The sequence below is a fragment of the Heptranchias perlo genome, chromosome 26 (genome assembly GCF_035084215.1).
Source record: "Heptranchias perlo isolate sHepPer1 chromosome 26, sHepPer1.hap1, whole genome shotgun sequence".
Classification (NCBI taxonomy): domain Eukaryota; kingdom Metazoa; phylum Chordata; class Chondrichthyes; order Hexanchiformes; family Hexanchidae; genus Heptranchias; species Heptranchias perlo.
The window spans coordinates 43,308,087-43,323,325 of NC_090350.1; the positions used below are offsets into that span (position 1 = coordinate 43,308,087).

Below are 15,239 nucleotides of genomic sequence, written 5' to 3' on the forward strand. Positions count from 1 at the left end.
CAAGGCAGAGTGGCAAGTTGGATCCAAAATTGGCTCAGTGGCATGAAGCAAAGGGTAATGGTTGACGGGTGTTTTTGTGATTGGAAGGCTGTATCCAGTGCGGTTCAGTACTAGGTCCCTTGCTTTTTGTAGTATATATTAATGATTTCGACTTAAATGTGGGGCACAATTAAGAAGTTTGCAGATGATACAAAAATTGGCCATGTGGTTGATAGTGAGGAGGAAAGCTGTAGATTGCAGGAAGATATCAATGGACTGGTCAGGTGGGCAGAAAAGTGGCAAATGGAATTCAATCCAGAGAAGTGTGAGGTAATGCATTTGGGGAGAGCAAACAAGGCAAGGGAATACACAATAAATGGGAGGATACTGAGAGGTATAGAGGAAGTGAGGGACCTTGGAGTGCATGTCCACAGATCCCTGAAGGTAGCAGAACAGGTTAAGAAGGCAAATGGAATACTTTCCTTTATTAGCGAGGCATAGAATATAAGAGCAGGGAGGTTATGTTGGAACTGGATAAAACACTAGTTAGGCCACAGCTTGAAACTGTGTACAGTTCTGGTCACCACGTTACAGGAAGGATGTAATTACACTAGAGAGGGTACAGAGGAGATTTACAAGGATGTTACCAGGACTGGAGAATTTTAGCTATAAGGAAAGATTGGACAGGATAGTGTTGTTCTCTTTGGAACAGAGAAGACTGAGGGGTGATTTAATTGAGGGGTACAAAATTATGAGGGGCCTAGATAGAGTGAATAGGAAGGAACTACTTCCCTTAGCAGAGAGGTCAATAACCAGGGGACATAGATTTAAAGTGATTGGTAGAAGGATTAGAGGGGAGCTGAGGAAAATGTTTTTCACCCAGAGGGCGTTAGGGGGCCTGGAACTCTCTGCCTGAAAGGGTGGTAGAGGCAGAAACCCTCAACTCATTAAAAAAAAAGAGGTGGATGTGGACCTGAAGTGCCGTGACCTACAGGGCTACGGACCAAGTGCTGGAAAGTGGGACTAGGCTGGGTGGCTCATTTTCGGCTGGCGCGGACACCATAAGACCATAAGAGTTGGAGCAGGAGTAGGCCCCTCGAGCCTGCTCAGCCATTTAATGAGATCATGGCTGATCTGATTTTTACCTCAACTCCACTTTCCTGCCCTTTCCCCATACCCTTTGACTCCCTCGCTGATCGAAAATTTGTCTAACTCAGCCTTGAATGTATTCAATGACTCAGCCTCCACAGCTTTTTGGGGTAAAGAATTCCAAAGATTCACTACGCTCTGGGAGAAGGAATTCCTCCTCATTTCCATCTTAAACAGGCGACCCCTTATTCTGAGACTATGCCCCCTAGTTTTAGATTCCCCCATGAGGGGTAATATCCTCTCAGCATCTACCCCATCGAGTCCCCTCAGAATCTTGTATGTTTCAATAAGATCTCCTCTCATTCTTCTAAACTCCAATGAGTATAGACCCAACCTGTTCAATCTTTCCTTATAAGACAACCCTTCCATACCCAGAATCAACTTAGTGAACCTTTTCTGAACTGCTTCCAATGCAAGTATGTCCTTCCTTAAATAAGGGCACCAGAACTGTACGCAGTACTCCAGGTGTGGTCTCACCAGCACCCTGTATAGTTGTAGCATGACTTCCCTGCTTTTATACTCCATCCTCCTAGAAATAAAGGCCAATATTCAGTTTGCCTTCCAGATTATCTGCTGCACCTGTATGTTGACTTTTTGTTTCATGTACGAGGACACCCAGATCCCTCTGTACTGTAGCATTTTGTAGTATTTCGCCATTCAAATAATATTTTGCTTTTTAATTTTCCTCCCAAAGTGGATGACTTCATATTTTCCCACATTATATTCCATCTGCCAAATTTTTGCCCATTCGCTTAACCTGTCAATATCCCTTTGCAGACACTGTGTCCTCATCGCAACTTGCTTTTCCACCTATCTTTGTATCATCAGCAAATTTGGCCACAAGACACTCTGTTCCTTCATCCAAGTCATTGATATATATTGTAAATAGTTGAGGCCCCAGCACTGATCCCTGCGCCACCCCATTAGTTACAGATTGCCATTTTGAAAATGACCCTTTTATCCCGACTCTTTGTTTTCTGTTAGTTAGCCAATCTCTATCCATGCCAGTATATTACCCCCAACACCATGAGCTCTTATTTGTGCAGTAATCTTTTTTTTTTATTCGTTCACGGGATGTGGGCGTCGCTGGCAAGGCCGGCATTTATTGCCCATCCCTAATTGCCCTTGAGAAGGTGGTGGTGAGCTGCCTTCTTGAACCGCTGCAGTCAGTGTGGTGACGGTTCTCCCACAGTGCTGTTAAGAAGGGAGTTCCAGGATTTTGACCCAGCATCTTATCGAATGCCTTTTTGGAAATCCAAATATACTGGAAATCCAAATATACTGCATTCATTGGTTCCCCTTTATGCTCTCTGCCTGTTACTTCCTCAAAGAACTCTAATAAATTTGTCAGACATGATTTCCCCTTCATAAAACCATGTTGACTCTCCTTGATTGTATTATGAGTCTCCAAATGTCCTGCTACTACTGCCTTAATAATGGATTCTAGCATTTTCCCAATGACAGATGTTAAGCTAACTTTTTAAAAATTTGTTCATGGGATGTGGGTGTCGCTGGCAATGCCGGCATTTATTGGCCATCCCTAATTGCCCTTGAGAAGGTGGTGGTGAGCCGCCTTCTTGAACCGCTGCAGTCCGTGTGGTGAAGGTTCTTCCACAGTGCTGTTAGGGAGGGAGTTCCAGGATTTTGACCCAGCGACAATGAAGGAACGGCGATATATTTCCAAGTCGGGATGGTGTGTGACTTGGAGGGGAACGTGCAGGTGGTGTTGTTCCCATGTGCCTGCTTCCCTTGTCCTTCCAGGTGGTAGAGGTCACGGGTTTGGGAGGTGCTGTCGAAGAAGCCTTGGCAAGTTGCTGCAGTTCATCCTGTGGATGGTACACACTGCAGCCACTGTGCGCCAGTGGTGAAGGGAGTGAATGTTTAGGGTGGTGGATGGGGTGCCAATCAAGCGGGCTGCTTTGTCCTGGATGGTATCGAGCTTAGTGTTGTTGGAGTTGCACTCATCCAGGCAAGTGGAGAGTACTCCTGACTTGTGCCTTGTAGATGGTGGAAAGGCTTTGGGGAGTCAGGTGGTGAGTCACTCGCTGCAGAATACCCAGCCTCTGGCCTGCTCTTGTAGCCACAGTATTTATATGGCTGGTCCAGTTAAGTTTCTGGTCAATGGTGACCCCCAGGAGGTTGATGGTGGGGGATTCTGCGATGGTAATGCCGTTGAATGTCAAGGGACGGTGGTTAGACTCTCTTGTTGGAGATGGCATTGCCTGGCACTTGTGTGGTGCGAATGTTACTTGCCACTTATGAGCCCAAGCCTGGATGTTGTCCAAGTCTTGCTGCATGCGGGTACGCACAGCTTCATTATCTGAGGGGTTGCGAATGGAACTGAACACTGCAATCATCAGCGAACATCCCCATTTCTGACCTTATGATGGAGGGAAGGTCACTGATGAAGCAGCTGAAGATGGTTAGGCCTAGGACACTGCCCTGAGAAACTCCTGCAGCAATGTCCTGGGGCTGAGATGATTGGCCTTCAACAACCACTACTAGCTTCCCTTGTGCTAGGTATGACTCCAGCCACTGGAGAGTTTTCCACCTAATTCCCATTGACTTCAATTTTACTAGGGCTCCTTGGTGCCACACTTGGTCAAATGTTGCCTTGATGTCAAGGGCAGTCACTCTCACCTCACCTCTGGAATTCAGCTCTTTTGTCCATGTTTAGACCAAGGCTGTAATGAGGTCTGGAGCAGAGTGGTCCTGGTGGAACCCAAACTGAGCATCAGTGAGCAGGTTATTGGTGAGTAAGTGCCGCTTGATAGCACTGTCGATGACACCTTCCATCACTTTGCTGATGATTGAGAGTAGACTGATGGGGCGGTCATTGGCTGGATTGGATTTGTCCTGCTTTGTGTGGACAGGACATACCTGGGCAACATTTACCTGAGGAAGGAGGAAGCCTCCGAAAGCTTGTGAATTTAAAATAAAATTGCTGGACTATAACTTGGTGTTGTAAAATTGTTTACAATTGTCAACCCCAGTCCATCACCGGCATCTCCACATCATGGGCAATTTTCCACATGGTCAGGTAGATGCCAGTGTTGTAGCTGTACTGGAACAGTTTGGCTAGAGGCGCGGCTAGTTCTGGAGCACAAGTCTTCAGCACCACAGCTGGGATGTTATCTGGGCCCATAGCATTTGCTGTCTCCAGTGCACTCAGCCGTTTCTTGATATCATGTGGAGTGAATCGAATTGGCTGAAGACTGGCTACTGTGATGGTGGGGATATCGGGAGGAGGCTGAGATGGATCATCCACTTGGCATTTCGACTGAAGATGGTTACAAACGCTTCAGCCTTGTCTTTTGCACTCTCGTGCTGGACTCTGCCATCATTGAGGATGGGGATGTTTGCAGAGCCTCCTCCTCCCGTTAGTTGTTTAATTGTCCACCACCATTCATGACTGGATGTGGCAGGACTGCAGAGCTTTGATCTGATCTGTTGGTTGTGGAATCACTTAGCTGTGTCTATAGCATGTTGCTTCCGCTGTTTAGCATGCATGTAGTCCTTAGTTGTAGCTTCACCAGGTTGGCACCTCATTTTTAGGTACACCTGGTGCTGCTCCTGGCATGCTCTTCTACACTCCTCATTGAACCAGGGTTGATCCCCTGGCTTGCTGGTAATGGTAGAGTGAGGAATATGCCAGGCCATGGGGTTACAGATTGTGCTGGAATACAATTCTGCTGCTGCTGATGGCCCACAGTGCCTCATGGATGCCCAGTTTTGAGCTGCTAGATCTGTTCTGAATCTATCCCATTTAGCACAGTGATAATGCCACACAACACGTTGGATGGTGTCCTCAGTGCGAAGACGGGACTTCGTCTCCACTAGGACTGTGCGGTGGTCACTCCGACCAATACTGTCATGGACAGATGCATCTGCGACAGGTAGATTGGTGAGGACGAGATCAATTAGGTTTTTCCCTCTTGTTGGTTCGCTCACCACCTGCTGAAGGCCCAGTCTGGCAGCTATGTCCTTCAGGACTCAGCCAGCTCGGTCAATAATGGTGCTACCGAGCCACTCTTGGTGATGGACATTAAAGTCCTCCACCCAGAGTATGTTCTGTGCCCTTGCTACCCTCAGTGCTTCCTCCAAATGGTGCTCAACATGGAGGAGGACTGATTCATCAGCTGAGGGAGGACGGTAGTTGGTAATCAGCAGGAGGTTTCCTTGCCCATGTTTGACCTGATGCCATGAGATTTCATGGGGTCCGGAGTCAATGTTGAGGACTCCCAGGGCCACTCCCTCCTGACTGTATATCACTGTACCGCCACCTCTGGTGGGTCTGTCCTGCCGTTGGGACAGGACATACCCAGGGATGGTGATAGAGGAGTCTGTGACGTTGGCTGAAAGGTATGATTCTGTGAGTAGGGCTATGTCAGGCTGTTGCTTGACTAGTCTGTGGGACAGCTCTCCCAATTTTGGCACAAGTTCCCAGATGTTTTTGAGGAGGACTTTGCAGGGTCGACTGGGCTTGGTTTGCCTTTGTCGTGTCCGGTGCCTCGTGGTCCAATGCCAGGTGGTCTGTCCGGTTTTATTCTTATTATAACTAGTCTATAGTTACCTGCTTTCGGCCTCACTCCCTTCTTGAATAGGGGTGTTACATTTGCGGTTTTCCAATCCGCTGGGACCTTTCCAGAATCTAGTGAATTCTGGAAGATTAAAACCAATGCATACACGATCTCTGTAGCCACTTCCTTTAAGACGCTCGGATGCAAACCATCAGATCCTGGGGGCTTGTCAGCCTTTAGACCCATTAGTTTACCTCGTACTTTTTCTTTAGTGATAGTTTTTAGTTCCTCCCTCCCCTTTGCCCCTTGATTTTCTACTATTATTGGTATGTTATTGGTGACTTCTACTGTGAAGACAGATACAAAATATCTGTTCAATTCCTCTGCCATTTCCTTGTTTTCCATTATTATTTCCCCAGTCTCATATTCTAAGGGACCAATGTTTACTTTAGCTACCCTCTACCTTTCTACATACTTGTAGAAGCTTTTACTGTCAGTTTTTATATTTCTTGCTAGTTTACTCTCATAATTTATTTTCTTCCTCTTTTAGTCATCCTTTGCTGGTTTTTAAAGTTTTCCCAATCTTCAGGCTTACTAGTAATCTTTACCACATTGTATGCTTTTTCTTTTAACCTGATACCATCCTTGACTTCCTTAGTTAGCCATGGTTGGTTCACCCTTTTTGTGGAGTCTTTCCTCCTCACAGGCATATATTTTTGTTGAGTCATAAAATATCTTTTTAAATGTTTGCCACTGCTTATCCAGCATCATACCATCTAATCTGTTTACCCAGTCCACTTCAGCCAATTCTGCCCTCATTCCATTGTAATTGCCCTTATTTAAGTTTAATACAGTAGTTTCAGACCCAAGATCCTCACTCTCAAACTGGATGTGAAATTCGATCATGTTATGATCACTGCTTCCCAAGGGATCCTTTACTTTGAATTCATTAATTATTCCTGTTTCATTACCAGATCGAAAATGGCCTGTTCCCTGACGTATTGGTCTAAGAAACAGTCCCTAATACACTCTATGAACTCCTCCTCAGGGCTATTTTTGCCAATTTGATTTGTCCAATCTATGTGAAAGTTAAAATCGCCCATGATTATTGCATTACCTTTTTTTACAAGCCCCCTTTATCTCCTGATTTATATTTTTCCCTACAGCGTAGCTACTGTTAGGGGGCCTATATACTACTCCCACCAGTGATTTCTTTCCCTCGCTATTTCTTACCTCCACCCAAATTGATTCGACATCTTGATCTTCTGAGCCAAGATAATTTCTCACTATTATACCAATTTCATCCTTTATTAGCAGAGCTACCCCACCGAATATTTAGCTCCAAACCTTAGTCACCTTGCAACCACGTCTCTGTAATGGCCACGAGATCATACCCATTTGTGCAGTCAATTCATCTATCTTATTACAAATGCTGCACACATTCAGATAAAGAACCTTTAATTTTGTCTTTTTACCATTCTTTCCTACCACAGCCCCATTTGCTCATGCACTCTTATGTTTGTACGCTCTGTCCCTTCCTGACACGCTCTGTTTATCATTACCCCCATCACTTTCCTGTACTACTTCCTTGTTTTTTCTCTATCAATCTAAACTTTGCCCCACTTGAGCCCTCCCCCCATTTAGTTTAAAGCCTTCTCTACCACCCTAGTTACTTGGTTTGCCAGAACACTGGTCTCAGCATGGTTCAGGTGAAGCCCCTCCCAACAGAACAGCTCCATCTTTCCCCAGTACTGGTGCCAGTGCCCCATGAATCAAAACCCACTTCTCCCACACCAATCTTTGAGCCACACATTCATCTCTGATCTGATTTACCCTGTGCCAATTTGCTCGTGGCTCAGGTAATAATCTGGAGATTATCACCTTTGTGGTTCTGCTTTTTAATGTAGTCCCTAGCTGCTCAAACTCCCTCAGCAGAACCTCTTTCTTAGTCCTACCTATGTCGTTGGTACCTACACAGACCATGACAACTGGATCCTCCCCCTCCCACTCCAAGTTTCTGTCCAGCCCTGAGGAGATGTCCTTAACCCTGGCACTGGGTAGGCAACACAGACTTCGGGACTCTCGCTCTTGGCTGCAGAGAACAGTGTATATCCCTCTAACTATACTGTCGCATTCCTTTTTACTCCCCCCACTTGAATGGCCCCCTGAACCACAGTGCCGTGGCCAGTTTGCTTATCCTCCCTGCACTCATCCACAAGGGCTGCAAGAACCTCGTATCTATTGGACAAGTGCAGAGGCTGAGGCTCCTGCAATGCTACCTCCTGGATCCCCGTACCTGCCTCACTCACAGTCACACCCTCCTGTCCCTGACCACGTGCCAATTCTACAGTATTTAGTCTAAGGGGCGTGACTGCCTCCTGGATCAAAGTGTCCAGGTAACTTTCTCCCTCCCTGATGCATCACAGTGTCTGCAGCTCGGACTCCAGCCCCTCAACTCGGAGCCAAAGTTCCTCGAGCTGCAGACACTTACCACAGATGTAGTCACTCTGGACAAAACTGTCCAGTAGCTCCCACATATTGCAGCTGCAACACATCTCCTACCCTGTCATAACTATTTATTTAATTGATTACTACAATGCCAATCAAATTATTTTTAGGTTGAACCAAGTACTGGCCTTGTTTAATTTATTAAATTAAGTTTAGTCTTTTTTAAAAAAATTTAGTTTTATGCTGTAAGTTACTGAGCCCACAGTCCTAAGAAAGAAAACAGAAGAGATCCTCACCACCAACCACCTACCTGCCTTACCTGTGACATCACACTGCAGTTTTGTTTTGTTCTGTTTTGTTGTTGCTGTGACCCGCTCTCGGTACGCTCCTCTCTGCTGTCTAAACAAATGCACCTCACCCCTTATTGCACCAAATTCCCAATTGTAGACTCTGTCAAAACCAGACTCCATCAATAGCTGCTACTCCATATTCCTTCACTCCATGCATTAGCAAAACCCTTCTGAATTTATGCTAGCTAGAATGCCAATCACCTGAGTCAGCCCCAGCTGACAGTAGATTACTAGTTCTAACCAGTCACCTAATTAACTAGGTGACCAACTGCCACTTCAGGCTGCTTGTTTACCACTAACTGAAAACTGCAAGTTAAGATTGAATTTAAGTTAAATGCTTGATGCCAAACTTAGTCAAATTTTAGATAAAAGTCCCCTCACTCACCAAATTCCCAATTACAGACTCTGTCGAAACCAGACTCCGTCGATAGCTGCTACTCCATGCTCCCTCACTCAATGGGCCAAATGGCCTCCTTCTGTGCTGTAAATGTTCTATGATTCTACATTTGTTGAGAATTATTAATTATTTCTTTAAATGTTCGCTATTGCTTATCTACCGTCACATCTTTTAATCTAATTTCCCAATCTACCTTAGCCAACTCGCCCCTCATACCTACGTAATTGGCTTTGTATAAATTTAAGATCCTAGTTTCGGACTTAACTACATCACTCTTAAACTCAATATGAAATTCTATCGTATTATGATCACTCTACCCCAGAGGATCCTTAACTATAAGACTACTAATTAACCCTATCTCATTACATAATACTAGATCTAAAATAGCCTGTTCCCTAGTTGGTTCCTTGACATAATGTTCTAGCAAACTCTGTTGAATGCATTCCATGAACTCATCCTCCAAACTATGTCTTGGGTCACTCTTCTGGGCATGTCCCAACTCCCTATGTCTTCAAGAGTTTCTATCCCAGCCTTGAACTCTGAGTCAGCTTTCAGTAATGTGCCCTGGATAATGATACCGAAATCTCGATCTGTTCATTATTTTTAGCTGCTGGACTTATTCTATACGTTCAAAGGATTTCTCGTCTTCAATGAATAAATAAATAGAGCATCACGCTTTCAGACCCTGCTCTGAGTCCAAAACTATTAACTGAATTTATTTAACAAAAAACAAGCCAGTAACTGTCAGATAACACGGATAAATATTTACAGTAGAAATCGTTGCACCTAACTCATCAAGTGGAAAAACAACAAAAGGATCATATACCAAGGCTCTAAACTAACCATTTGTTTTATACGATGCAGTGTTTCTTTTACCATTTGTGAGTGTACTATCTGAAAATATTACATATAAATCATAAATCTTTCTCTCTAGTTCTCTCTTTTCCTTTCTCTCTCTCTTCCCCTAGATCTGTCTCTTCCTCTTGATGTCTTTCTATCTCTCTTCCACCCCCTTCCATTTCCAACGGATCCCTCCTCTGAGATTTCAGTCTGGCTTTCCATTTCAAACAGAACAGCTCTTTTTATGTCCCACGTAAGAGTTACTGGGATGTCCAGAATTTTGGATTTCTAAATCCATAAATTTAAAAATGACCTGTCAGTCAGATACAAGACACAATATTGCTTGTTTGAATTATTCTCTTAAGCCTGTAACTGATAAAAACATGCAGCATTGTATTGATTAAGCTTGGGATAAGAATTTGAACTGCAGTTTTTTAAAAACTGCTTATACACTACAACTGGAATTAAAGGAACAGCTGAAAGAAAACCACAAAACCGGACAAAAGTACTTATTTTTGTCCCAATTGTAAAGTAAATCTTAATAGCCTTAGCACCTTGGTAAATAATTTGATGACAGTCGTGTCCTCTCGGGAGTTTCCTACATTTTCAGTGCATATCTAGACACGTGCCAATTACTCTGCCCAATCACACCAGAATGTTAGTGAGGTAAACACACACATCTGCATTCCAATACCATTGTACCAATTGATGTCCTAGTTCACAATAATTAAAGTACACAATCTAACCTCTAAACATGCTCGAAAGGTTAGTTGGCTGTCTGCATGCATGTTCCCATCCATTATGGATTATGACATTGTGGGGAACACACCCAAGGTTTTGCTCCATACCCGAGTGCAAATTTGGAAAATCGGCCCCATGGTCTCCAAGCAGCTGTTTCAGTTATCAGTACAGCACTTGGAATACATCTTAGAGCTGGGTTACCACCACTTTTAAAAGACACAAATAAGAGATCTATGCAGATAACCAGCCGAAAGCTCCATTCTGTCAGTGATGTATAACACTGCTGGGGGAAACAGAGAGACTGCGGAATTTGCCTGAAATGGAATGGCTGGTAACAGTGGAAGAGAAAAAGATTGAGCTAATGGACAGGATTTACGAGCAGGGGCCATTGAAAAGCCTGGCCCATCATCACTTGAAACAAAAGTTAAATTAATATTCCACACCTCTCAGGACTGTAGAGAGATAAATAAATGAGCTGAAAACAGTGTTGAGTGAAAATATAACAATATAAAACAAATGAAGTGCAGAGAAAGGCCACAGAGCACAGAGTAAACACCTTCCACAGTCTGACAACATGACTCACTGATGGGAAAGATTTCACCTTGCAAGCACTTGCTCAGGCTGGTAATTGAGAATAACATTTGCCTGTTCAACTGATAAATTCTATCCTAGCCACCTCCTTCAGTTCTATAATCCGTGTATGCCAACAATACTTAGTGAAGCCTTCTAGATCCTCTGGTGTAAATCACCTGATGTAAAGGCTTGGTGGTAGAGGTGGCGGGTTTGGGAGGTGCTGTCGAAGAAGCCTTGGCAAGTTGCTGTAGTGCATTCTGTAGATGGTACACACTGTAGCCACAGTGTGCCGGTGGTGAGGGGAGTGAATGTTTAGGGTGGTGAATGGGGTGCCAATCAAGCGGGCTGCTTTGTCCTGGATTGTGTCAAGCTCCTTGAGTGTTGTTGGAGCTGCACTCATCCAGGCCAGTGGAGAGTATTCCATCATACTCCTGACTTGTGCCTTGTAGATGGTGGAAAGGCTTTGGGGAGACAGGAGGTGAGTGACTCGCCACAGAAAACCCAGCCTCTGACCTGCTCTTGTAGCCACAGTATTTATGTGGCTGGTCCAGTTAAGTTTCCGGTCAATGGTGACCCCCAGGATGTTGATGGTGGGGGATTCGGCGATGGTAATGCCGTTGAATGTCAAGGGGAGGTGGTTAGACTCTCTCTTGTTGGAGATTGTCATTGCCTGGCACTTATCTGGCGTGAATATTACTTGCCACTTATCAGCCCAAGCCTGGATGTTGTCCAGGTCTTGCTGCATGCGGGCACGGACTGCCTCACTATCTGAGGGGTTGCGAATGGAACTGAACACTGTGCAGTCATCAGTGAACATCCCCATTTCTGACCTTATGATGGAGGAAGGTCATTGATGAAGCGGCTGAAGATGGTTGGACCTAGGACATTGCCCTGAGGAACTCCTGCAGCAATGTCCTGGGGCTGAGATGATTGGCCTCCAACAACAACTACCATCTTCCTTTGTGCTAGGTATGACTCCAGCCACTGGAGAGTTTTCCCCCTGATTCCCATTGACTTCAATTTTACTAGGGCTCCTTGGTGCCACATTCGGTCAAATGCTGCCTTGATTGTCAAGGGCAGTCACTCTCACCTCACCTCTGGAATTCAGCTCTTTTGTCCATGTTTGGACCAAGGCTGTAATGAGGACTGGAGCCGAGTGGTCCTGGCGGAACCCAAATTGAGCATCGGTGAGCAGGTTACGAGTGAGTAAATGCTGCTTGATAGCACTGTCGATGACACCTTCCATCACTTTGCTGATGATTGAGAGTAGACTGATGGGGCGGTAATTGGCCAGATTGGATTTGTCCTGCTTTTTATGGACAGGACATACTTGGGCAATTTTCCACATTGTCGGGTAGATGCCAGTGTCGTAGCTGTACTGGAACGGCTTGGCTCGAGGCACAGCTAGTTCTGGAGCACAAGTCTTCAGCACTACAGCTGGGATGTTGTCAGGGCCCATAGCCGTTGCTATATCCAGTGCACTCAGCTGTTTCTTGATATCACGTGGAGTGAATCGAATTGGCTGAAGACTGGCTTCTGTAATGGTGGGGATATCGGGAGGAGGCTGAGATGGATCATCCACTCGGCACTTCTGGCTGAAGATGGTTGCAAATGCTTCAGCCTTGTCTTTTGCACTCACGTGTTAGCCTCTGCCATCATTGAGGTTGGGGATGTTTACAGAGCCTCCTCCTCCCATTAGATGTTTAATTGTCCACCACCATTCACAACTGGATATGGCAGGACAGCAGAGCTTTGATTTGATCCGTTGGTTGTGGAATCACTTAGCTCTGTCTATAGCATGTTGCTTCCACTGTTTAGCATGCATGTAGTCCTGTGTTATAACTTCATCAGGTTGGCACCTCATTTTTAGGTATGCCTGGTGCTGCTCCAGGCATGCTCTTCTACACTCCTCATTGAACCAGGGTTGATCCTCTGGCTTGTTGGTAATGGTAGAGTGAAGAATATGTCGAGCTATGAGGTTACATATTGTGCTGGAATACAATTCTGCTGCTGATGGTCCACAGCGACTCATGGATGTTCAGTTTTGAGATGCAAGATCTGTTCTGAGTCTATCCCATTTAGCACGGTGATAGTGCCACACAACACGTTGGACGGTGTCCTCAGTGTGAAGACGGGACTTCATCTCCACTAGGACTGTGCGGTGGTCACTCCTACCAATACTGTCATGGACAGATGCATCTCTGACAGGTAGATTGGTGAGGATGAAGTCAAGTTGGTTTGCTCACCACCAGCCGCAGGCCCAGTCTGGCAGCTATGTCCTTCAGGACTCGGCTAGCTCGGTCAATAGTGGTGCTACCGAGCCACTCTTGGTGATGCACATTAAAGTCCCCCACACAGGGTACATTCTGTGCCCTTGCTACCCTCAGTGCTTCCTCCAAGTAGTGCTCAAAATGGAGGAGGACTGATTCATCAGCTGAGGGAGGGCGGTAGGTGGTAATCAGCAGGAGGTTTCCTTGCCCATGTCTGACCTAATGCCATGAGATTTCATGGGGTCCAGAGTCAATGTTGAGGACTCCCAGGGCCTCTCCCTCCTGAATGTATATCACTGAACCGCCACCTCTGGTGGGTTTGTCCTGTGGGTGGGACAAGACATACCCAGGGATGGTGATGGAAGAGTCTGGGACGTTGGCTGAAAGGTATGATTCTGTGAGTATGGCTATGTCAGGCTGTTGCTTGACTAGTCTGTGGGACAGCTCTCCCAATTTTGGCACAAATCTCCAGATGTTTTTGAGGAGGACTGTGCAGGGTCGACTGGGCTTGGTTTGCCTTTGTCGTGTCCGGTGCCTAGTGGTCTGATGCCAGGTGGTCCGTCCGGTTTTATTCATATTATGACTTTTTGTAGCGAGATTGTACAACTGAGTGGCTTGCTGGGCCATTTCAGAGGGCAATTAAGAATCAACTACATTGCTGTGGGTCTGGAGTCACATATAGGCCCAGACCGGGTAAGGACGGCAGGTTTCCTTCCCTAAAGGACATTAGTGAACCAGATGGGTTTTTATGACAATCCGGTAGTTTCATGGCCACCATTACTGATACTAGTATTTTTTTAATTCCAGATTTTATTTAATTAATTGAATCAAAATTCCCCAGCTGCCATGGCGGGATTTGAACTCATGACTCCGGATTATTAGTCCAGGCCTTGCCTGGAGTCTTGTATTGTAAATTCTCTCGTGTGTCAGCTTGGCTCGGTTGGTAGCACTCTCACCTCAGTCAGTCATGAACGTATAATTTAGGCCGACACTCCAGTGCAGTACAATGGAGGTGCTGTCTTTTGATGGGATGGTAAACATAGGCCCTGCCTGCTCAGATGGATGTTAAAGATCCCGTGGCACTATTTGAAGAAGAGCAGGGGGAGTTGTCCTGTCCAACATTCCTCCCTCAACCAACATCACAGAGGTGGAAGACTCTGTCCCAGTGATGGAGTGAGGGGTACAGACAATGTAGAGAAGGCCAGTCCCAGAAGAGCAGAGTGTACGTACTGCTAGGGGTGGGCTGCCGCACACTGTGAGGGCGGGGGTGGGCTGCCGCACACTGTGAGGGCGGGTGAGGTTGAGCTGTCGTGAATGAGATCAGCTAACCCGGGCCAGACTAGAGCCTGAACTGTTTGCAGGTCTGTGTGGCTCAGTAACTCACCAGACTGCGTCCTTACTCACTGTGCAGTCGGAGAAGCCGATTGTTTGTTTCAAATCTGTGAAATCAGCCCTCCCTGACCCAGACGCTGCCTGTTGCTCTGTTCCCTAGGCCTGGACAGCAGTGTGCAGAAATATCCATTTGATCAATGGCAGGTGAATGGGGAGCAACTTCTGCGACTATCACACCAAGACCTGGAGGAGCTGGGCGTGAAGCGGATCGGACACCAGGAGCTGATTCTGGAAGCAGTGGAGCTGCTGTGTGCACTGGTAAGGGAGGGGCATCGCTTTGTGTGTCACATGACTTCTAATAACACTGGAGGGGGCTGTGGACTGACTCCATTAATTTTGCTGCCTAGGACTCTGACTTATGTTGGAATGTTTCATATTCATGTCAGTCGGTTATTCAATCCCTCAAATCACTTAGATTTAACTCTGAGTGAGAAGCCAGTACCGCATCAGTGAAGCTTCCTGGCCTTGCAGGTCCATCACGTTTGTTTATATTCCAAGAGGTGAGTTGAGCTCATATCCTCCTTTCAATAAGGTTTCGGTAAATGATGACGGAAAACCATTTATAAGTGACTGTTGGTGT

The 15,239-nt window shown here is 45.8% G+C and overlaps 1 protein-coding gene across 1 annotated transcript in view; it reads left to right on the plus strand.

The window, feature by feature from the left end:
* LOC137342749 (connector enhancer of kinase suppressor of ras 1-like) overlaps nucleotides 1-15,239 on the plus strand; it is an 86,899-nt gene that overhangs the window by 8,713 nt on the left and 62,947 nt on the right. Inside the window, exon 2 of the mRNA XM_068006922.1 lies at nucleotides 14,760-14,917. Coding sequence (XP_067863023.1) covers nucleotides 14,760-14,917 — 158 coding nt within the window. The remainder of the gene's footprint in view (nucleotides 1-14,759; nucleotides 14,918-15,239) is intronic.